The sequence below is a fragment of the Eleutherodactylus coqui genome, chromosome 1 (assembly GCF_035609145.1).
Source record: "Eleutherodactylus coqui strain aEleCoq1 chromosome 1, aEleCoq1.hap1, whole genome shotgun sequence".
Taxonomy (NCBI): Eukaryota; Metazoa; Chordata; class Amphibia; order Anura; family Eleutherodactylidae; genus Eleutherodactylus; species Eleutherodactylus coqui.
In genome coordinates, this window is record NC_089837.1 from 476,975,571 (window position 1) to 476,999,419 (window position 23,849).

The window sequence follows — 23,849 nt, forward strand, 5'->3', positions numbered from 1 at the left end:
GCAAAAAGTACAGTAAAATACGCCGATGCACGCAAAAAAAAAGCATTATTGATTCCACAAATAGGCAGCACTCCGGCGTGTGCAAATACGCGTACGCTCGTGCGAATCCAGCCTTACGCCAGGCTCACATGGCTGTAAGTGTGAAACGCTGCAACCGTGACCCTGTGTCCGGCCTCGTATGGCGGCAAAATTGTAATGCGCATGACAGCGTACTCACGCACACTGATGCGACACCGCGTATACACGCCACACGTGCACAATGGTCTTGCGTACAGGTGCGTGTAAATACGCGCTCATTGAGAACAACGGGCTCTATCTCGTGTATATGCGTGGCGAAATTTAACTTAGTGCTTTTTTGCGCTTGCCTATTATGCACTAATGTGATCGGAACTGCGTAACATGATATAAGCGATTGCCTGCGGACAGCGCCTGCGTAATATACGTGTGACATCCGCCTATCATGCCACTGGTTTATTGCAGGTCACACTGGAGCTCTGCCATGTGACAGACACAGCCAGCTGCTGCCCCCCGTCTCCTAGCAACAGCTGTGACCCCTGCGCTGCCCCGGAAGTACACGCGTCCTGCGCCGCCAGATCCCGGAAGTAGTTCGCTGTGGGCGTTCTTTCTTCAGCCATCTTGGATCTGAACTCCTCACACAGTAAGTGTCTCTTTTACATCCACCTCCATCCTAGACGTTCCCCAAGTCAATCCTCGTGTAGAAAGTCTCCCTGGCAGGAGGAGGAGGTGCGGCGTGGGGTGCCGGCGGTATGGCCGCCGCGGGGGCTCGGGCTGACGGGATAAGTGCCGGGGAAGTACCACGGGGGAGCGCTGCCTGTCCGGTGCGGCGGAGGGTCACCGTCCTGTCGGTAGAGGCCCGGTGTGTGAGGCCTGAGTTCCGTTACCGCACGCTGTGTGTACAGACCTCCATGGCCGCCGCTGCTGCATGTTGTCAGGAAGTTCATGTCCCCCTGCTGTGAACTTCCAGGCGCCCTGCGATTGGTCCCAGAGCTTACAATCTAACCATATAAGGCCGTGCTGGTATTTATATGCTGGCCAGTAGTGTGTGATCAGCGGCTGCTCCGGCGCTGCTGATGCTTCTGAGGACAGCCGTAGTTCTGTTTCCATTGTTGGCGGGATCAGCCCGGAGAGATCTACTAGCAGCGATCACCTGATCGGGTCTTGTGGATCAGCTTGGATCGAGCGGTCATTGCTGACCCTTCAGGAGTTTGAACCTCCATAGTTGATCAGCGGGGTCTACGGCTTGGGCTGGAAGTTGGCAGCGCTGACTGCTGGTCGGCCAATCAGTAGGGATCCTGAGCGGCGGATCTCCCACTGATCCGTTATTGATCAAAAGTAATGCGCCTTTTACAGCGAGCGAGAATCGCTGGTGTAGCTTGTTTAGACGGTCAGTTTCCTCGCTGACCCGTCTGCTTTGCGCTCAGCGTTTCTACGGGAAAGATGGAACTGATCGCCTTTTAAACGAGTCAACGAGGATTTTTAGTCCTGCAGAAACGGAAAGGCGAATGATTCTCGCCCGCGGTTAGACCGAACGATTATTGTTCTGCCCAAACGCACTTTAAAAGTCGTGGATGGCGCAGTTCATGCCATCGCAGTCATAAGGTCCTAATTCTGTGTTTCTGCTGAACGGAACTTAGATCTCCGCAGGGTTGTAAAACGGCAAAGGGGCTGTTAGCGCTCAGGACGCTCCTGTCACCGCGCTCCCCGTGCATTAAAATAACCAGCAGTTGCCTCTCCCTGGCGGCACTCGGCGATCGTGGCTGTCGCTGACTGTCACAGTAGGTTCATGGGATGTCGCAGCTGCCTGTAAACAAGACAGCGGGGATCAGAGACGGCGGCGGGGGTTGAGCCATTATTCAGGCTAATATCTGCTTGTGTAGGCCCGGCTCACACGGGCGGTTTTTAATCCCGGAATCTGTGTGCGTGGAAGGCCCGTAGTAAACCGCGGCATTGAAAGGCATGCCTTTTCGATCTTTTTTTTTTTTTGCTTACACTCTTGGATGCGAATTGTGTGTTCGCGAGTGGAAGAAAAATATCCCAGTATGCTCTCTATTAGCGCGGATGGCCCCATTGGTGTCAATAGATGTGAGTGTTCCGTCGCCCACGCGCAGTTAACATTCTGCATGAGCAGCGGAAGCACTCGCAACTTCAGAGGAAAGTAGATAGAAAATCGACATGCCAGCTGAAGGGGGCAGAGATCTTCTGCGCCGATGATGCATAGTGTACATCCGTGCGGAAAACCATGTGCATCCGAAATTATTCGCAATTTTCACAAATCATTGCAGGTCTCCCGCTGTGGAAAATGAGCTGTTGGTGTGCACCCGGCCTAAGAGAAATCAATGCTAATGGCTCTCACACTATTACCCTATAGCAAGCGACTATAGGCTTCCATTGTGCCGCCCGCACATCTTGCGCGTGAAATCTTGGCATGTATTACGTGGGTATACACACCAAGATAGTCCATAGGATTGGCGGCCCGCGGCAAGCTTGCAGTGTTTATTTCGTACTTGCCGTGTGCGTGTATCTTGCGGGCTTCACGCAGCAGATCTGAGCCCGGCCTAAAGAGAAGCTACCCTATGGAATTGTCACTGTATATGATGTCGGACTGAAGCGTTTATATCTTCATTGTAGAAATGCCCGGTGAAGCCACAGAAACCGTCCCCATTGCGGAGCAAGAACTCCACCAGCCTCAAGCCGAGACGGGTAAGTGCACGACCGCTGCCTCCTCTTCCTCCCGCTCGCTCTTCATCAGGCAGCCATACACTCTCTAGTTTCCTTATGGTATCGTTCATGTGACAATTGGAGATGGAGAAGTACTGATGACGAATGACAAGACCCCCCGGTCCAGCTGCGCACACGTCGGAGGGGTTCCATAATGCTGTACGGCTACTAGCGCTTGTTCTACTTGCACTGTTCCATATTGGCCGGGACACATTTTAAGCGCTCTTATACCTTAGGAGTCAGCTAGTTTTGCAACTTTCCCTCTACTAACGGCTTGTTCTTGCAGGTATAGCACATAACTCCTATAGACCTCACTGCTCGTAAAACTGGGATTTAATGTTTCTCTACAGAAATGGAATAATTTGTATGTTATTGTCTATATACTGTTAGCGGGAAGCTGGTCGAATGGGAAGGATGTTGTGGTTCTGTATGTGTGGATCCTTACGCAGTAAATGTCACCCTGGAGTGAGAGATTCTGGTTCACCGTTTAAGAATTGTTGACTTGCTGTCACTTTCGCCCTACTTGAAGCTTGCGGTTTAGTTTCACCGCTACCTGCAATGACTGCCGTATGTGCTTGTGGGGGGCAGTAAGTAGTAGATTATTTGTTTGTTCATCTGCTGCTGATATTACAGCAACTTCTCCCCCAACCACTGGTGGGGCTGGAGCGCCTACAGAAGTGGCTGTAGTAGCTCAGGAGAAAAAGCCCATTCCTCAGAACCCCGAGGTGGCGGCTAGTGAGGCTTCTCAGACGGCACAAGCTGAAGCTGCTCCTGGGCTTTCAGGTAGGTATCTAGAGTTTGCTATAATGTCCACTTGTGTAACTTTCATGATGACATCACATATACAGACATCTGGTTACATAAAGTCCCCCAAACATGATACTGGCAATGTAGAATGACCCTCTAGCACTTCTGGCACCCGTGGCCCCACTTTAGGCATCCTTGTTTGGGGTTTATCCTGTCGCCTCGGGTCTATTCAGCCTTGTCTGCTAATCTCCTCCATTGTCAGGAAAGTGCTGAGTTAGTACATCAATGGAAGCATTTCCTTCAGCGTACGGTCTGCTGATCAAGGCCTAACTTTTGTCACTAGCTGCACACGGTGAACGGCGGGATTCTTTTTTTTTTTTTGGCCTGTATACTTCAGGGGTGTTCGTGGGGGGCTAAAAAAAAGTCTGCCACTTTTGCAATGAATGTTTTAATTGATAGTTGTTGCCATGAGGGAGCTTTACACTGGGCGAGTATTGCTGGAAACGGCAAATGTGGGAGATAGGCATCCCGTGTATACCCGTCCTCTGACAGGGCATGAGCGACAAATCGCTTGTCAGTCCGTGTGAACAGGAAGTCGCTCTATTAGTGTTAATAGAGGCGGGTGAACCAGGATGTTCCTCCAGCCGCCTCGCCTCCATTCATAGAACTGTAGGTCCAGTAAAAAAATCATTCACCAGGCAGTTGTTCCCGTGTAAAGGGACACTTACTATTTTAAGACCTGTCTATATTAAGCCTTAGTGACGCGACCTATGTTAAACCTTAGAACGTGACAAGTTTTGGGGCGATTTTCATGTTCACTTTTCAAAAGCCATAACTTTATTTTTCCCTCGACATGGCCATATGAGGGCTTGTTTTTTGCGTGGCGAGCTGTAGTTATAGTTTGTCCGTTTGTTGAGTACATATAATGTATTGTATAACTCTTACTTTTTCTGCCTGCCCTCCATAATGTGTGTTTAAAGAAAAAAAAAAAAGCAGAAATTGCTTTGTTTTTATTAGTGTTAATCCTACAGAGTAAATGACATGATACTTTTTTTTTTTTCTGCGTGTCGGTACAATTATGACAATACCAAAATTTTTTTATATAAACTTTTTTGTTTTACTTGCCATTTTTTGATAGCAATGTATCCTGTCCTGAAGCGCAAAACTATCCAAATCCTGTCGGAGAGGGTGTTGTAATGCCCTTTGTTCTAACACTGGTTATATGGACTCAGAGGGTTGGAAAGTAATTAACAAAAGTTGAGACGCCTATAGGAATAGTTTGCATCCAACTTCAAACCATAATCTGCTTTCTTTTTCGGTCCTTGATGTGTCCCCCCGAAAAAGGCCCTTTTGTTAAAATCAGAAATTCAGACACTTGTTGCGTTTTCAGGGTAACATTTCCGAATATCTTCATGGTATTTAACTTGCTTCTGAACCATTGACGTTATTTGCTGGACTTGAACTGTGTTAATGTGACAAATATTACTAGAATAGAACTTGTATTGTGCAGTGTCCCGCATGTCTGTATGTTGTGCCCCGACGACCTCGGGCACAGCTCTCTGTCGCCCGTGTAAATACGGCCTGATTGTGAAGTAGGTGCATTTTATTTCTGATGTGTACGGATAGTTTTGCGTTATCTCTTGTCAATCTATTCAGTCACAGATGGCCTCTCCCCTCCCTCTGCGACGCCTTCATCCGGTGAGACGCCAGGTATGACAGTAGTGTTGCTGCTTTGTTCACTAATAGTGTGCCGTGTCCAGCTGGAGACTAACATTACCAGACGTAGCTGTTAGTCGTAGAGGTGTCTAACATTACATGTGACGGTGCTGCCCAGCCCCCACTCCTGCCTGGGAGTGGAGAGGCGCTGCCGCATGCTGGGTGGGACAGTTGCCCAACAAGTATTGTGCACATGTGCCGTAGGCGGGACAACCCCTTGAAACCTACACTGCTTGTTGTCATTACTGCAATTTTAAACTTTACGTGTTCTCGAGACTTGGGGCGAGTCGGCTATTTGAAGGGATTAGTTAGCAACTCCTGTGTATACAGAGATGACTTGGCGGTCTCAAGCATGCGAGGTGCTCTCACTCCCGTCTGTTAGACTTCTTTGGGATGTAATGGGATTGATGAACCTCATTAGGCTGTTGGATTCTGGCGCACATCTTTGTCAAAATCAGCATGTTTGCATCACATTTAAGCCATCAAGTGTATGCGGTTTTTAAAGCGACTATTCAGTTTTGGTCCAAAATCCTGTCCTAGGACCAAAGGAGGCAGTTATACCACCTGCTGTTGGTCTTCTGTGCCAATCCCCTCTGATTCATCGGTTCTGGCTTCTGTTTTCGGCTGTCCAAGGTGGCCAATACAATCTTCAGGCTATGTAATCGCCACAGTGCCCATTGGCAGTGACTATTGTAGCACTATACCTGCTCTCTGATTGACCTGTACTGCTCATGTGATCAGTGCTGCCCAATCAGAGCAGTGTGCATTAGGTAGCTGGAAAATTGCAACTGCCATGTTGAATGGTAGAAAGAAGGATCTTGAGCTAGCGGAACGGAGAGTCGCCAGCAGAGAAAAACTGCAGGGAAGGTTGTGCTGAGGATTCCGCTTTCTGTTCAGGTAGCAGGAAAGGGGGATCCCCGCGGCCGAATTGCTCTATCTCTGGACTGAGTTGAGTGGACCCCATTAACTATAATGGGGTCCGCCCGCTTTCCACTCAGATGCGCAGCTTCTGGACAGAAGAAAAAGCGATCCATGCATCGTTCTTCATTCGGTATTTTTAGCCGGCTTTGCGACGGTACCTCCGGCCGAAGGCTTCGACGCAGATGGTAAACAACCGTCATATACTCCAGACACTTGTCCCAAAACGGCAGGGTTGCTTTCATGCAAAAAAAGTGAATCTACTGCCTGACATACCCAAAGACTGTATTTAGTCACACCGTTCAAAAGTGCATTTTCTGGACTGCATTTGTTCTGTTACTGTCAACACAAACTATGCTTTGCGTCCGCTTTTATCATTAGTCTGTAGGAAATGCATGTTTCTATGTGCCTAACACACGTTTTTATTCTTAAATGCCAGTGTTCAGCTACAAAACTTTATTGAAAAACTTTTCGATTTCCATGTATGTTTAATGTCTGCACATACAACTTGGGTGTGAACATGTTCTCCGAACAAAGGTGACCCCCTTAAAAAGTAGATGTGTCCAGGAGAGATTGGAGACCCTTAAAGGGAACCCATCGCCTCACCGCAGCACCATAAACTAAGTTACTTGTTCCCGTGTTGCATGAAAATTTTCACAGTTGTATGTATGCGTCGCTGGTAATGGTATATGCTGTATATGAGTCGCAGTCTATGTATCATGTAGTTCTTTACAGCTTTATACTTTTGACCTTCATAAACCTTTCTCGTTCAGTTCCAAAACCAGCTCCGGCGGTCCCTGTGGCTCCAGTAGAGCCTCCTGCCAGCACTAAGGCTCCAGGTATTACTGCTTGTCTGAACCAGAGTTTCTTTGTAACCGTTGGCTGTGTTCTCTGTAACGTTTCACAGTAGACCGTATGAAAATCTATTTTGATTAAATGTAGGAATACAAAAGACCCTTTAAGCTGGCCATGCGTTAGGGATTTCAGACGGGCGTCTTGTCATTCAGTGGCTATGAAGGTGGTTGTCTTGACCGACAGTGCCATGCCAAGTTAAAAAGACGAAATGGCCAGTTGACCTCCGCTCTGATCTGTGGCTTTCATGGATGGGATGCAGATCTGTTTGCCATGAATAACTTTTCAACTACGGCGCTCTACAACCACTGAAAAAAATCCAACCTGGTAGATGAACTTATCTGCCATCGGGTGGCATCTTTCACACTCCTTAAAGGGGTTTTGTCATTAAAAGAAGAAAAATTCTATACTCTGATTCCTCCACAGGCACATTCTTTACCACATCTTCTCACTGATCTTAACAAGTCCCCGTCTCAGCTCACTGCAAGCCTCTGCTTCTTGTTAGGAAGCCTGCATTCCTCGCATTCTTCTTCCTGCAGGTCACTGAAGGCGACGTCCCTGTGAGGTAGCGTTCGCTGGCTAGGAAGGAGTGCTGACCTGTTGCAGAGACAGCGGGCATGAGCAGTCTTTGCAGTAGCTCAGCACTGCCTGCCGGCCTGTGATTTAGTGTGTAGTATACATTGCCGGGCAGGAAGGAGACTGTCTGTGAATGTATACGTAACATCACAAAGCAGAGGAATCAACCAGCTGGTAATAAGATGACCCCGTTGGGACAGCAGGAGACAAGAGAAAGATCGACCGGGGAAAGATCTGGTAAGTACACTGACGTGGAAGGAATAGGAGAGTATAGAATGTTTGTTTTTTAATGACAGAACGCCTTTAATGCCACAAGAATAAGCCAGTGGTTGACAGAAAGTGGTCTAAATCTGCCTTCTCGGATGCCCAAGACCTCTATTGTATGGCGGCTTTAGCTATATCTTTATAGTGCATGGAGCTCGGCTCATCCCCGTATGTAAGTGATTGAACTCTTATCTTCAGAGACGGCGCCTCCAACAGCTGAAGCCCCTGCACTGCCTGCTTCTGAGGCCAAGACACCAGGTACACCGATCTGATGTGTGTGCAGGCATTAAGGCCTCTTTTACACGGGCGACAGCGATATTGCTGCTGCGTCAGTGATGCTTTTTCTGCGTGAAGCTCGGCTACATTTCCATAAATGGGACTGAGCTAATTACTGCCCATGTACAAGAGGGGAGGTCACTGCAACCACATCAAACCGCTGCAAAAATGTGTTTGCCGTAACCCACCCGCCCCGTGTGAGTACAACGTAAGTCTACGTAGTCTAAATGTGGTTGTCTTGTTTAGCCCCAAAAACAGGGACCCCTTCTGAGGTTACTGCAGACCCTGCGGCTGTTTCCGATACTCCAGGTACTACACAAGTCTAACTCTTTGTGTGCCACGCTTGCACTTGTTCTGCAGTATAACCCGTCTCCTCTCTCACATAGCTGCCATTTCACCACCCTCGGACACTAATGCCTCTAGAGCTCCAGGTATTGTGATTGCATGTAGGGGATAGCGCCGCAGACGGCCTCGTATGGCGGCACTTCATGCACTAAGGTTGTCAGTAATCGCTCTGTATGTATTTGATTTAGCCTCAAAAAATAAGCTTCCATCACCCGCTGCCCCTAAAGGTCCTGCCGCCGACTCCAAAGCCCAAGGTACTGAGATCTCGCATGGCATAAAGGCAAAGTGGAAGCTTCTTAAGTACCCCATGAATAAGCTTACTTATTTGTTTTAGCGCGAAAGAAAAAGTCTAAGACTGGAGTCCCTAAAGCTCCTGTTGCTGAGCCTAAAGGATCAGGTATCTGGGCTGCATGACTCTGCATGTCGTCGCTTACAGGGGTCCAATAAGTAATGGGTCAGTTATCTGTATACTAGACTGGTTAAACGGATAATCTAGTACCCCACACCAAAAAATAATAACCTGCCCTAGTGGTGGTTTATATCCCACTTCCAGCATCCCATCAGCAGCTACACTGTCCCCGACATCGGGGCATGTGACCATTGTAGCCAATAGTCGGGCGAAATGAGCCACTTGTCAATGTCATCGCTGCAACAAGAGAGTGGGGGGGGGGGGTGATCAGGCGAGGTCAGTAGCTTCTCCCCACCACCCTGGACAGGGTAAAAAACAATTGTGGCGGGATAACCCCATTTTAATGTTAAAAAAACTGCATTCAAAATTGACTTTTGGTTTATGAAATGTAAGAATATGTTCAAGTAGCGACTACTGATTCTGTGCCATCTATGTTGGTATATTTGACGCCTCACAGCGAGAAGTAGGTTGGTTTGAAATGTTACTGTACGGCGGCTCCAGTAGCATACGCCTGTTCAAATGTCCCAATATTTTTGCAGCATGCTATAGTGGCATTTCCACCCTCAACCCTTTCCAAGCACAGGTTATCCTGGCAGCGCCTGTTGGGATACGACAGGCTCGGAGTGGAAGCACTGCTCCGACCCCTGTGTAGCAGCCGGCGCCTGTAACTGAAAGGGCAGCTCTCATTGAAATCAGGCGCATCTCATGTACCAAAGCTGTGACGCCCATGTCATGTAGCAAAGCTGAGTTTGCAACATGCGCATGTACTGTGGCACAGCGATGTTTGTCACGTGCATATAATGTAGCAGAGCTGTGTTTGTACCATGTGCATGTCATGTCTGTCGGGCACATGTCATGTAGCAGAGCTGTGTCTGTCAGGTGCATGGCATGTAGTACAGTTGTGTGTGTGACCTGCATGTAGCAAAGCTGTGAGGTGCATTGCGCCACCAGAAAGACTGGTACTGTAATTTCCTAATAATTACTAGTCTATATATAGGTCACCTTTCATTGTAATCCTGCCTGTGATATGACTGCTGAGAAGTTTTCTTTACAGAACAGCAGGTGTTAGACTACTACTAGGCTTAGTGGTCAGAGCGAGAACTGCAGGATATTAAGTTTTGTGTGTTTAAAAAGAAAAAGTAAAAAAATTCCGGAATGAGTCAAGTCACAAGGAAGTGTTTTTGAAAGAATCTACGCTACAGTCTTATTTTGCTCTGACAGCATTAAATTAAATAGTTATACAGCGGCAGATAACTAGGCTTCAATATCACCTTGTAGTCATGTAAACGGAAGCAAAGGGATTTGTATCATAAAGTGCAAAACCTAACAGTGGACTTGACTCATTCTGGAAAAAGGCTACTCAAATCTAGATCAGGACATCAGGCTTGCCTTGTACAGGAGGTCATCGCCTGACACTTTCCTCTTAAATTGTCCTCAGTTTTGGGGACATTCGCCTGTCTGCATGGTTCTCAGCATGCTCATGTGTGTTGTCTATGGAGAAGTCCTGATGAACGGCACTCTGATTCTCCTTACTATCAGCTGAACATCTGTCATTATTCTACTTACTCTAAATATACTTTGTTTAGCTCCCAAAGTAGAGACCCCTCCTGCTGCGGTCCCTGCAGACCCCATCGTACAACCCGAGGCACCAGGTACTTGTTATGTAGAGCGTGTCCACATAAATGGCAGTTCCAGTTTCCACGTCTTCCCTTGTGTGTCTGGAGTGCATATCTGTAGTTTAGTATAATATACCTATTTTAAATATGCTTCTGTATGTTTAGCACCTAAATTGGAGGCTCAACCTGCGGCGCCTGCTGAGCCCATCGCTGAATTGAAAGCTCCAGGTACTTGATGGCATTTGGTTATTTCTTCAAAAAAGTTATATGTTTAATTTAATAAGTTGCTCTTTTTAGTTGAGCCGTGTCCTCGTTGGGCACAATTAATGTAAACACAGTTGCCAGGGGTATCACGGGTGATCAATCCCTGGTTGAAAAGTTAGTACCTCCTTTAACAAAAAAGCACCAGAGAACTTCTGCTCATCTGTTAGCTTGTGTTCGGGCGTCCCATGTAAAAACAGCTTGCCTCGTCAACTCTGTAATATACTTGCATTAAAAACTTTGTTGCTTTACCACTGTAAATCATATTTGAAGTGGGTGCCACTAGGGGTCTCCCTTCCAGCTTCTCTGCAATCCACTCACTATAGTTAGGTACAGAGCTTCCTTAGTAACAAGGACACACGAATGTTTCCATAGCAACAGGGGATGGGGATTTCTTCACAGGCAGCTTCCCTACACTTGCAGGCTGACATATCTGCAGACACTGTGATAACTATTTCCAGAGTGTCTGCCTCCCCTGTTACAACGTGTCTTGTGTGTGCACACAATACACACACATATAGTGGGTTTACAAACCATTTGGCCTGAATCATCCTGGGAAAGCAGAGGGGCGGGCATTCAGATAGTGCCTCCTTGCTGATTGGACCAGAGACGGTGCAGTGCAGCACGTGAAGTGAGGGTCAGAAAGTGCAGGACAGTGAACTGCTATAAGAATGCTAGGTTTGCTACATACCCCCTCTTTGAAAGTGGATTGCAAACAGCAGAATAATGGGGAAGACCAACTGAAAATCAGAATTTGGACATTAAACAGGGTACAAACAGTAGTAAATGGGTAAAGTGAACCTGTTATATTTTAGAAAAGTTGTTAAAAACTCAGGTGTGTTTTCCACGCTGAGTCTCTAGAATGACGGCGTAGTTCTCACATGCTGTTTAGTAAGATGTCCTGGAGTTTGATCAGCCTTTGTATCTGAGTGAGGATATTTATCTTTGCTTTAGCTCCAGAAAGCAAAGCTGCTTCCAAAAGTCCCGCAGGGCCTGTTGTGGACGCCAAAACCCCAGGTATTTTGTGGGATGTTGGCATGTACAACCCACCGCCGGCACCTATTAACATCCTATGTTTTCCCCATGACTTGTGCATGAAAGTCACGCAACTAATAATTGGACCTTGGCCGAAACCATATAGTGTGCATGGAGGTGATCTGACTCTTCCAATGCCAGATGATTAAAGGAGACGACCCCTTCCCCATGCATTAAAATGACCAATGGTGATATACTCACCTCTTCTGGAAACTGCGCTTGTTCCCCTGCTTCAGCCTCTTACAACTGCAGGACTGACCAGTGTATGGGATGTCTCAGCGGCTGCAGCCAAGAACAGCGCTCCGTAATGCAAAGGTGTGTAGGAGCAAGTTTTCAGAAATTGGCAATAAGGACCCACCACACTGCGATCTATTAGACTGCTGAAAATGAATTTGTTTGCTCTGTTCACTTAAAGATAAAGTGGTGATGATTTAAGGCCCTTTTACATGCGCTCATCCGCGCTCGGCGTTCAGTCATTTGCCCGCGTTTAAACTGAATGATTATCGTTCTGTATATTGAGGGGCTTTAGTCTTTGAGAAGGAAATCTAAACTTGGAGGTGCCCAATCCATCAGCTTGTGGCCACAGTCGTCTTGTAGATCTTCTAGGCACATTGGCTGTAAGGAGGCGCTGTCAGCACTGAGCGATGTCCGGCTCTACACTGTGATGGTCAACCACTGATTTGGGAGATTGGGGTCCCGAAGCTTTTCCTGCTGGCGCTGCTAATTCCCTCTACGTCATTATATGTAACCTTATAGCTTTATACTTTAATACTCATGACTCTTTCTTGTTTAGTCCCCAAACCGGCTCCGACGGTCCCTGTGGCTCCAGTAGAGCCCCCTGCCAGCACTAAGGCTCCAGGTATTACGGCTTGTCTGACCGGAGTTATTTGCTAACAGTTTGCGGTGTTGACTAACATTTACTGCCAGTATAGTGTAATAAGGCCGGAGATGGCTGACGGGAACACGTCCCTTTGTACTGGGAGGAGTATGTCCAGCCGCTCCAAGCAGGAATGTTGATGGGAATGTCAGGGGGTGTATTAGAAAAAATAAATAAGTGTAACCCATAGAGATGACGGTCACTGGAAGGTGTCTGTGTTTTGGGGTTCGATCGGCCTTTGTATCACTGAGTGAGGGTATTTATCTTTGCTTTAGCTCCAGAAAACAAAACCACCTCCAAAGGTCCCGCAGCGCCTGTTGTGGACGCCAAAACCCCAGGTATTGTGTGCTCTGAGAATGGCGCACCCGGCTGGTTGTCATGTGGCTTTACACCTCCCGCATGCTGCATGCAAGTCACACAAGATGGCCATATATAGATGCACTGGACATTGGTGAGAGCAGCCGAGCATCTAATGTCCCAATGAAAGATGTGGAGGGGATGACGGATCACGAATGTGATGATTCTCGTTTCCTCAAGAAAACAAGCTGGTGACGTCTTATATGTAACTTTATTACTTCACACTCCTAATACTCATGAATCTTTCTTGTTTAGTCCCCAAACCAGCTCCGGCGGTCCCTGTGGCTCCAGTAGAGCCCCCTGCCAGCACTAAGGCTCCAGGTATTACGGCTTGTCTGACCGGAGTTATTCGCTAACAGTTTGCGGTGTTGACTAACATTTACTGCCAGTATAGTGTAATAAGGCCGGAGATGGCTGACAGGAACACGTCCCTTTGTACTGGGAGGAGTGTATGTCCAACCGCTTTAAGCAGGAATGTTGGGGTGTAATGTGACCGGTCCGCTTTATATAACTTGGAAGTTGCCTGCAATGTGTATAGCACTAAAGTAATAATGTTAAAAAAAAAAGTTTAGGGCTCAAGAGACCACAGTCACTGGAAGGTGTCCGTGTTTTGGGGTTCGATCAGCCTTTGTATCACTGAGTGAGGGTATTTATCTTTGCTTTAGCTCCAGAGAACAAAACTGCCTCCAAAGGTCTCGCAGCGCCTGTTGTGGACGCCAAAACCCCAGGTATTGTGTGCGGCCAGAATATGGCGCGCCCGCCTGCTGCATGCAAGTCACACAAGATGGCCATATATAGATGCACTGGACATCAGGGAGAGCAGCCGAGCATCTAATGTCCCAATGAAAGATGTGGAGGGGATGACGGATCGGACATGTTGGATGTCAGTGTGCTGAGCCTTATGACCCTTTTACGCGAGCTGATATCTAACAATTCTCTCTTGCTCGAGCGATCGTGCTGGTCATGCTTGGGCCGCCTGTTTAGACTGCGCTGATAAGATCAATTATTCGCTCGTTTGCAACTCGTTGCGTGTAAGCGGCAATCACTCAGTCGTCCACATTCACTGGTACGGTGGGTGTAAACGATTGAGGGTATGAAATTTCACAAAAAAGCAGCCATATACTTACTGATATACTGATTAGAAGAGGGCAGGTAAAGACAACACATCCCTCAACATGCAGACAGCCAGACTACTAAATGGAGGCACACATGTGCAAGGCACTGAGCAGAATCCTCACACCCTCCTTATATTGAGGGGGCGGCTGCTTATTACTTATTTCTGCACAAAAAAAGTAAGTACCGGGTGTCGGGCTACGTGTAGTGCACCATGCATCCTTGCAACCTATTAATGAAACCATATTTCAATCTGGCGGGCTGCCCTGCACCTCATAGGTAAACCACACAGGCACCTCGGGCTTCCCCCAACATTGAAAGCTGCACTGCATGTTACTGATAAATACAAGATATTGGTTAATATTTTGGCCAAAATACACAAGCTCACAACCCACGTTAAGGGTCCTTGTGTCCCTGTCAGTCCCCACACTAGCATCAATAAAATCACAAAAAGAGGGAAATGCAAACAGACAAACAAAAAACACAAAGTGACAGCTTTCTGTGAAATTTTTTTATTCTTTTAGGTTTCCCTTTTCTATGATTTTTAAGTAAATAAAGTTTAGTTTATCTGTCCATATAAGCTGGCTGAACAAGCAAAGTGTCATCCTCTTGGGCAAACGACTTCTCGCTCCGTGTAAAAGGACCCTTAGTCTTTTGAGGGTGAATTCTAAACTTGGAGGTTGCGAATCCAGCAGCTTGTGGCCATAATCGTCTTGTAGACCACCTAGGCACACTGGCTGTGAGGAGGCGCTGTCAGCACTGGGCGGTGTCCGGCTCTACACTGTGGAGGTCTGCCACCTATTTTGCAGCTTGCGGGAGAGATTGGGGTCCCGAAGCCTTTCCTGCTCACACTGTTAATTCCCTCTACATCTTATATGTCACTTTATAGCGTCACACTCCTAATACTCATGAATCTTTCTTGTTTAGTCCCCAAACCAGCGCCGGCGGTCCCTGTGGCTCCAGTAGAGCCCCCTGCCAGCACTAAGGCTCCAGGTATTACGGCTTGTCTGACCGGAGTTATTTGCTAACAGTTTGCGGTGTTGACTAACATTTACTGCCAGTATAGTGTAATAAGGCCGGAGATGGCTGACGGGAACACGTCCCTTTGTACTGGGAGGAGTGTATGTCCAGCCGCTCCGAGCAGGAATGTTTATGGGAATGTCAGGGGGTGTATTTAAAAAAAAAAAATTGTGTAACCCTTAGACATGGCTGTCACTGGAAGGTGTCCGTGTTTTGGGGTTCGATCGGCCTTTGTATCAATGAGTGAGGATATTTATCTTTGCTTTAGCTCCAAAAAACAAAAACGCTTCCAAAGGTCCCGCAGCGCCTGTTGTGGACGCCAAAACCCCAGGTATTGTGTGCTGTGAGAATATGGCATGCCCGGCTGGTTGTCATTTGGCTTTACACCTCCCGCATGCTGCATGCAAGTCACACAGGAATGCAATATATAGATGCACTGGACATCGGGGAGAGCAGCCGATCATCTAATGTCCCAATGATAGATGGGGAGGGAATGGCGGATCGGACATGTTGGATGTTGGCATGCTGAGCCTTATGACCATTTTACACGGGCCGAAAATCCAACAATTCTCATTTGGTTGTATCACCACCAGCTCTCTCGGGCCGCCTGTTTAGACTGCACCAATAAAAATCATTATTTGCAACTCGTCACGTGTAATCGGCGATCATTCAATTGTCCACATTCACTGGTATGGGGGATGTGAATGATTGAGTGAGTAAATGAAATTGAAACGATTTACCTGCATGTATAAACTGGTTAACCGACCAAACTGTCATCGTTCTCTTGTGCGAATGATTTCTTACTCCGGGTAAAAGGAACCTTAGACTTGAGGATGAGATCTAAACTTGGAGATGCACAATCCAGCAGCTTATGGCCACAATCGTCTTCTAGACCTTCTAGACGCATTGGCAGTGAGAAGGCGCTGCGTGGTGTCCGGCCCTACAGTGTCTGTCAACCACCTATTTTGCAGCTTACTTGAGAGATTGGGGTCCCGAATCCTTTCCTGCTGGCGCTGCTAATTCCCTCTACATCTTATCTGTACCTTTATAGATTTACACTCCTAATACTTATGAATCTTTCTTGTTTAGTCCCCAAACCAGCTCCGGCGGTCCCTGTGGCTCCAGTAGAGCCCCCTGCCAGCAGTAAGGCTCCAGGTATTACGGCTTGTCTGACCGGAGTTATTTGCTAACAGTTTGCGGTGTTGACTAACATTTACTGCCAGTATAGTGTAATAAGGCCGGAGATGGCTGACAGGAACACGTCCCTTTGTACTGGGAGGAGTGCATGTCCAGCCGCTCCAAGCAGGAATGTTGGGGTGTAATGTGACCGGACCACTGCATTTATCTTTGTAGTTACACCAATGTTTATAGTACAAATCTCATGTATCTTTTAAAAAAAAAGCGTAACTTTTACGTTGTGACGGTCACTGGAAGGTGTCCGTGTTTTGGGGTTCGATCGGCCTTTGTATCACTGAGTGAGGGTATTTATATTTGCTTTAGCTGCAGAAAACAAAACCACCTCCAAAGGTCTCGCAGCGCCTGTTATGGACGCCAAAACCCCAGGTATTGTGTGCTGCCAGAATATGGCGTGCCCGGCTGATTGTTATAATGTCCCAATGGTAGATGTGGAGGGGATGGTGGATCGGACATGTTGGATGTCGGCATGCTGAGCCTTGGCTCTCGCCAGTATGAGGGGTCTCGCAGCGGCTTCCTCACCTCTCCCTATAGACCGCCTGTGCTCAGCCGAACGTCCACTTATCAGGGAGGTCAGGAAGCATGGCTGTTAGTACATCTGTCGAGCTGCGGATTTACATCATTCCAGTTATTGGAGAAGTTTTTTTGGTCCATTTATGTGCAACATTTGTATCACTGAGTGAGGGTATTTATCTTTGCTTTAGCTCCAAAAAACAAAACCGCCTCCAAAGGTCCCGCAGCGCCTGTTGTGGACGCCAAAACCCCAGGTATTGTGTGCTCTGAGAATGGCGCACCCGGCTGGTTGTCATGTGGCTTTACACCTCCCGCATGCTGCATGCAAGTCACACAAGATGGCCATATATACATGCACTGGACATTGGGCAAAGCAGCCGAGCATCTAATGTCCCAATGATGGGTGTGGAGGGGATGACGGATCGCACATGTTGGATGTCGGCATGCTGAGCCTTAAGGCCCTTTCACACGGGCCAAGAATCTGATGATTCTGGTCTCCTTAAGCAAACAAGCTGGTGACGTCTTATATGTGACTTTATTACTTCACAGTCCTAATCATGAATTTTTCTTGTTTAGCCCCCAAACCAGCTCCGGCGGTCCCTGTGGCTCCAGTAGAGCCCCCTGCCAGCACTAAGGCTCCAGGTATTACGGCTTGTCTGACCGGAGTTATTTGCTAACAGTTTGCGGTGTTGACTAACATTTACTTCTAATATAGTGTAATAAGGCTGGGCTCACACGAAATTTAAAAATGCACGCCTTTCAATGCCCGTATTTTACCACGAATCATCCTCGCGGACAGCGAACGCAGAAGTCAAATCCAGTTGTGTGAGAGCGGTCTAACACATTCTTCTATACCAGGAGTGTCACTCCTCACCGAAGGCACATCAGCCTTATGGTTGCCTTCAAGGAGCCGATTGTAATTGTATAGTAAGGGCTCGCTCACATGAGCGTATGTCCACAACGTGTTACTACCCATGGATCTGTTCACATGAGCGTGTTTTTGGACATGACGTGTGTTCACTTGAAAAAATACGTGACATGACCTATTTTGCTGCGTATTATGCATCGCAATAGGCCATTGAGGTAACTGGGCGGCGCAGCTGTGCGGGGAACCTGCATGTTCACACACTTTTTTAGTGGGCCTGTTTGCGTTCTCTTATGTGTGCGAACACACTGCGTATTTGCACAGAAAAAGAAAAGCGCACATGGGGCCATTAAAATGTTGTGTGAATATGGGGCATATTTGCATGACTGAACTGCACTTACGTCCATGTGAAGGAGCCGTAGTGGTGGCCGCAGTAGTTGCTGGGCGGCATCCATATGGGCTTTCCACTCACCTAACCTGTAGCCCTGGCCCGGTGGCCGCTGCTGATTCTGTGACCGCTGACCCCTCATCTCAGCGGCGGTACTGCATACAGGATAGCTCTTGCAGATGCCGGAGGGGGGAGGTCAGCGGTCACAGGCTGCATGAGTAGACTTCCTGTTAGCTTTGACGCACGGCTAGTGGGCCACATGAAATGAGGTGGCAGTCCAGATTTGGGCCATCGGCCTTGTGTTTTGATATGTTTGCTCTATACTAATCATGTATGTTTAACCCCTCCAAGCCCGAATGTTTATGGGAATGTAAGTGTAACCTTAAGACATGACGGTCCCTGGAAGGTGTTCGGGTTCTGGGATTCGATCGGCCTTTGTATCACTGAGTGAGGGTATTTCTTTGCTTTACCTCCAGAAAACAAAACCACTTCCAAAGGTCCCGCAGCGCCTGTTGTGGACGCCAAAACCCCAGGTATTGTGTGCTGTGAGAATAGCGTGCCAGGCTGGTTGTCATGTAGCTTTACACCTCCCACCTGCAAGTCACACAAGATGGCAATATATACATGCACTGGACATCAGTGAGAGCAGCGGAGCATCTACGGTTCAAATAGTAGATGTGGAGGTGATGGCAGAACGGACATGTTGGATGTCTGCATGCTGAACCTTAAGGCCCTTTTACACGGACCGAGATTCTCACGATGCTGGTTTTCTCAAGCAAACAAGCTGGTGACATCATCACCAGCTCGCCTGCACTCGGGACGCTTGTTTACACTGATAAACATCATCATTTAGTCATCAACATTCACTGGTGGATATGATTAATTGAAGAAAATTGAATTGAGTCATCTGCCTGGTTGAACGTGCATACTTGTCATTGTTCACTTGTGCATACGATTACTCGCTCTGTGTAAAAGGACTTGGTCTTTGAGGATGAATTCTTAACTTGGAGGTGCACAATCCAGGAGCTTGTGGCCACAGTCATTTTGTAGACCACCTAGGCACACTGGCTGTGAGGAGGCGCTGTCAGCACTGAGCGATGTCCAGCCCTACACAATGTTGGTCTGCCACCTATTTTGCAGCTTGCTGGAGAGATTGGGGTCCCGAAGCCTTTCCTGCTCACACTGCTAATTCCCTCTACGTGTTATATGTCACTTTATAGCTTCACACTCCTAATGCTCATGAATCTTTCTTGTTTAGTCCCCAAACCAGCGCCGGCGGTCCCTGTGGCTCCAGTAGAGCCTCCTGCCAGCACTAAGGCTCCAGGTATTACGGCTTGTCTGACCGGAGTTATTTGCTAACAGTTTGCGGTGTTGACTAACCTTTCCTTCTAGTATAGTGTAATAAGGCCGGAGATGGCTGACGGTAACACGTCCCTTTGTACTGGGAAGAGTGCATGTCCAACCGCTCCAAGCAGGAATGTCGGGGTGTCATGTGACCGGTCCGCTTTATATAACTTGGAAGTTGCCTGCAATGTATATAGCACTAAAGTAATAATGTTAAAAAAAAAATTAAGGCTCAAGAGACCACAGTAACTGGAAGGTGTCCGTGTTTTGGGGTTCGATCGGCCTTTGTATCACTGAGTGAGGGTATTTATCTTTGCTTTAGCTCCAGTGAACAAAACTGCCTCCAAAGGTCCCGCAGCGCCTGTTGTGGACGCCAAAACCCCAGGTATTGTGTGCTGTGAGAATATGGCGCGCCCGGCTGGTTGTCATGTAGCTTTACACCTCCCGCCTGCTGCATGCAAGTCACACAAGATGGCCATATACATGCATTGGACATCGGGGAGAGCAGCCGAGCATCTAATGTCCCAATGATGGTTGTGGAGAGAATGGCGGATCGGACATGTTGGATGTCGGTGTTCTGAGCCTTATGACCCTCGAGTGATCGTGCTGGTCATGCCGTCACGCTTGGGCCGCCTGTTTAGACTGCGCTGATAAGAACAATCATTTGCAACTCATTGCGTGTAAGCGGCAATCACTCAGTCGTCCACATTCACTGGTGTACGGTGGGTGTAAACGATTGAGGGTATGAAATTTCACAGAAAGCAGCCATATACTTACTGATAGACTGATAGAAGAGGGCAGGTAAAGACAACACATCCCTCAACATGCAGACAGCCAAACTACTAAATGGAGGCACACATGTGCAAGGCACTGAGCAGAATCCTCGCACCCTCCTTATATTGAGGGGTGGCTGCTTATTACTTATTTCTGCACAAAAAAAGTAAGCATCGGGTGTCGTACCACGTGTACTGCACCATGCAGGCTTACAACCTATTAATGAAGCAATAGTTCAATCCGGCGGGCTGCCCTGCACCTCATAGGTGAACCACACTGGCACCTCGGGCTTCCCCAACATTCAAAGCTGCACTGCATGTTACTGATAAATACAAGATATTGGTTAATATTTTGTCCAAAATACACAAGCTCACAACCCGCGTCAAGGGTCCTTGTGTCCCTGTCAACCCCCACACTAGCATCAATAAAATCACAAAGGAGGGAAATGCAAACAGACACACAAAAACTCCGCAAAATGGCAGCTTTCTGTGAATTTTTTTTTCTTTTAGATTTCCCTTTTCTATGATTTCTAAGTGAATAAAGTTTAATTTATCTTCCCATATAAACTGGCTGAATAAGCAAAGTGTCATCCTCTTGGGCAAACGACTTCTCGCTCCGTGTAAAAGGACCCTTAGTCTTTTGAGGGTGAATTCTAAACTTGGAGGTTGTGAGTCCAGCAGCTTGTGGCCATAATCGTCTTGTAGACCACCTAGGCACACTGGCTGTGAGGAGGCGCTGTCAGCACTGGGTGGTGTCCGGCTCTACACTGTGGAGGTCTGCCACTTATTTTGCAGCTTGCTGGAGAGATTGGGGTCCCGAAGCCTTTCCTGCTCACACTGCTAATTCCCTCTACGTCTTATCTGTACCTTTATAGATTTACACTCCTAACACTCATGACTTTCTTGTTTAGTCCCCAAACCAGCTCCGGCGGTCCCTGTGGCTCCAGTAGAGCCTCCTGCCAGCACTAAGGCTCCAGGTATTACGGCTTGTCTGACCGGAGTTATTTGGTAACAGTTTGCGGTGTTGACTAGCCTTTCCTTCTAGTATAGTGTAATAAGGCCGGAGTTGGCTGAAGGGAACACGTCCTATGTTTAATCCCTCCAAGAGTGAATGTTTATGGGAATGTTGGGGGGTGTAATGTGACCGGACCACTTCATTTTTTTTGTAATTACACCAATGTTTATAGTACAAATCTCATGTATCTTTTAAAAAAAGCGTAACTTTAGGTTGTGACGGTCACTGGAAGGTGTCCGTGTTTTGGGGTTCAGTCGGCCTTTGTATCACTGAGTGAGGGTATTTATTTGCTTTAGCTCCAGAAAACAAAACCGCTTCCAAAGGTCCCGCAGCGCCTGTTGTGGACGCCAAAACCCCAGGTATTGTGTGCTCTGAGAATATGGCGTGCCTGTCTCATTGTCATAATGTCCCAATGGTAGATGTGGAGGGGATGGCGGATCGGACACGTTGGATGTCGGCATGCTGAGCCTTGGCTCTCGCCAGTATGAGGGGTCTCGCAGCGGCTTCCTCACCTCTCCCTATAGACCGCCTGCGCTCAGCCGAACGTCCACTTATCAGGGAGGTCCGGAAGCATGGCTGTTAGTACATCTGTCGAGCTGCGGATTTACGTCATTCCAGTTATTGGAGAAGTTTTTTTGGTCCATTTGTGTGCAACATTTGTATCACTGAGTGAGGATATTTATCTTTGCTTTAGCTCCAAAAAACAAAACCACCTCCAAAGGTCCCGCAGCGCCTGTTGTGGACGCCAAAACCCCAGGTATTGTGTGCTCTGAGAATGGCGCACCCGGCTGGTTGTCATGTGGCTTTACACCTCCCGCATGCTGCATGCAAGTCACACAAGATGGCCATATATAGATGCACTGGACATCAGGGAGAGCAGCCGAGCATCTAATGTCCCAATGATGGGTGTGGAGGGGATGACGGATCGGACATGTTGGATGTCGGCATGCTGAGCCTTAAGGCCCTTTTACACGGGCCGAGAATCTCATGATTCTTGTCTCCTTAAGCAAATAAGCTGGTGACGTCTTATATGTGACTTTATTACTTCACACTCCTAATACTCATGACTCTTTCTTGTTTAGTCCCCAAACCAGCGGCGGCGGTCCCTGTGGCTCCAGTAGAGCCTCCTGCCAGCACTAAGGCTCCAGGTATTACTGCTTGTCTGACCGGAGTTATTTGCTAACAGTTTGCGGTGTTGACTAACATTTACTGCCAGTATAGTGTAATAAGGCCGGAGATGGCTGACGGGAACACGTCCCTTTGTACTGGGAGGAGTGCATGTCCAACCGCTCCAAGCAGGAATGTCAGGGGTGTATTTAAAAAAAATAATAAATAAATAAGTGTAACCCATAGAGATGACGGTCACTGGAAGGTGTCCGTGTTTTGGGGTTCGATCGGCCTTTGTATCACTGAGTGAGGGTATTTATCTTTGCTTTAGCTCCAGAAAACAAAACTGCCTCCAAAGGTCCCGCAGCGCCTGTTGTGGACACCAAAACCCCAGGTATTGTGTGCTGTGAGAATATGGCGCACCCGGCTGGTTGCCATGTAGCTTTACACCTCCCGCATGCTGCATGCAAGTCACACAGGATGGCAATATATAGATGCACTGGACCATCGATTAGAGCAGCCGAGCATCTAATTTCCCAATGGTAGTTGTGAAGGGGATGACGAATCGGACATGTTGGGATGTCTGCGTGATAAGCCTTGGCTCTTGCCAGTATGAGGGGTCTCGCAGCGACTTCCTCACCTCTCCCTATCGAGACCGCCTGTGCTCAGCCTAGCGTCCACTTATCAGGGAGGTCAGGAAGCATGGCTGCCAGTAGCCAGGCTCACAGGAACGCTTTTATGGCCACAATTGATGTCTGCAAAGTTAACCATTAAATTAATGTTCCCTTTTATAAACTTTTAGCATGGAAAATACCTATATATTACATGGGATTACCACAAATCTACTCCTCCGCTAAAAACACTACATAGTGATGCGTTCACATGGGGCGGACAATCCTCCGTGTATTGCAGTAGCAGCAAAGTGGGAGAGATTTTAACAAATGTCGCCCAACGTTATGGAAGAAAACCAGGCGGAAATTCTCCTGCGTTGCGGATTTAAAATCGGCGGTGTATCAACTCCTACTGCAGCTTCAGGGAGCGGCTGGAGACCGCTGCACATCCACATGTAACACATACAGATTGTGACAGCTATTTGCATCAGAAAATCCACCTGTGAGGCGGCACACTAAAAGTGCAACGAGCAATATTAACTATGCTGCAAAATCCTGAATGCGAGCTGTCGGACAGCTGTAATATATCCTACAGGGCGGCCCTAGAGATCCTGACTCTTCTGTAACAGAGGCTTCTCACAGCTTCAGTGTCCTTGTGTAGTCGCAGTTGTATAGGGACTCCTCTCTGCCTTCATGTTCAGCTCCGAGGACACAACCTACAGGGCCGGTGCCTACTGGGAGAGAATCCGGTATCGGTACTGCGGATACTAGAACTCCAAGCATTACATGAAGGTGTAGGCGAGCAAGTTAGCTGTAAATTAATTGGTCTGTAGGATGTTCTGCATTTACAGGACTGTGTTCATAGTTTTGCAACATTAAAAGATGAGTGAATGTTCCGGTTACAGCAGTCTTTGGAGG

General features: G+C 47.7%; 1 protein-coding gene across 4 annotated transcripts in view; it reads left to right on the top strand.

Annotated features, from left to right (window-relative positions):
- The first annotated feature begins 529 nt into the window (after positions 1–529).
- Positions 530–23,849, top strand: part of NACA (nascent polypeptide associated complex subunit alpha) — a 33,924-nt gene continuing 10,604 nt past the window's right edge. Inside the window, exons 1-31 of one of the 4 annotated variants that reach the window (XM_066584688.1) lie at positions 530–658; positions 2,650–2,721; positions 3,373–3,522; positions 5,143–5,196; positions 6,894–6,959; positions 8,011–8,070; positions 8,335–8,397; positions 8,475–8,519; positions 8,622–8,687; positions 8,768–8,830; positions 10,429–10,494; positions 10,624–10,686; positions 11,674–11,736; positions 12,548–12,613; positions 12,907–12,969; positions 13,244–13,309; positions 13,654–13,716; positions 15,029–15,094; positions 15,390–15,452; positions 16,211–16,276; positions 16,622–16,684; positions 17,020–17,082; positions 17,405–17,470; positions 18,552–18,614; positions 19,340–19,405; positions 19,748–19,810; positions 21,110–21,175; positions 21,510–21,572; positions 21,908–21,970; positions 22,296–22,361; positions 22,652–22,714. In XM_066584688.1, coding sequence (XP_066440785.1) covers positions 2,652–2,721; positions 3,373–3,522; positions 5,143–5,196; positions 6,894–6,959; positions 8,011–8,070; positions 8,335–8,397; positions 8,475–8,519; positions 8,622–8,687; positions 8,768–8,830; positions 10,429–10,494; positions 10,624–10,686; positions 11,674–11,736; positions 12,548–12,613; positions 12,907–12,969; positions 13,244–13,309; positions 13,654–13,716; positions 15,029–15,094; positions 15,390–15,452; positions 16,211–16,276; positions 16,622–16,684; positions 17,020–17,082; positions 17,405–17,470; positions 18,552–18,614; positions 19,340–19,405; positions 19,748–19,810; positions 21,110–21,175; positions 21,510–21,572; positions 21,908–21,970; positions 22,296–22,361; positions 22,652–22,714 — 1,987 coding nt within the window. In that variant the 5' untranslated portion in view covers positions 530–658; positions 2,650–2,651. The remainder of the gene's footprint in view (positions 659–2,649; positions 2,722–3,372; positions 3,523–5,142; positions 5,197–6,893; positions 6,960–8,010; positions 8,071–8,334; positions 8,398–8,474; positions 8,520–8,621; positions 8,688–8,767; positions 8,831–10,428; positions 10,495–10,623; positions 10,687–11,673; positions 11,737–12,547; positions 12,614–12,906; positions 12,970–13,243; positions 13,310–13,653; positions 13,717–15,028; positions 15,095–15,389; positions 15,453–16,210; positions 16,277–16,621; positions 16,685–17,019; positions 17,083–17,404; positions 17,471–18,551; positions 18,615–19,339; positions 19,406–19,747; positions 19,811–21,109; positions 21,176–21,509; positions 21,573–21,907; positions 21,971–22,295; positions 22,362–22,651; positions 22,715–23,849) is intronic. The other 3 variants (XM_066584701.1, XM_066584691.1, XM_066584694.1) reach the window with 3 other exon arrangements.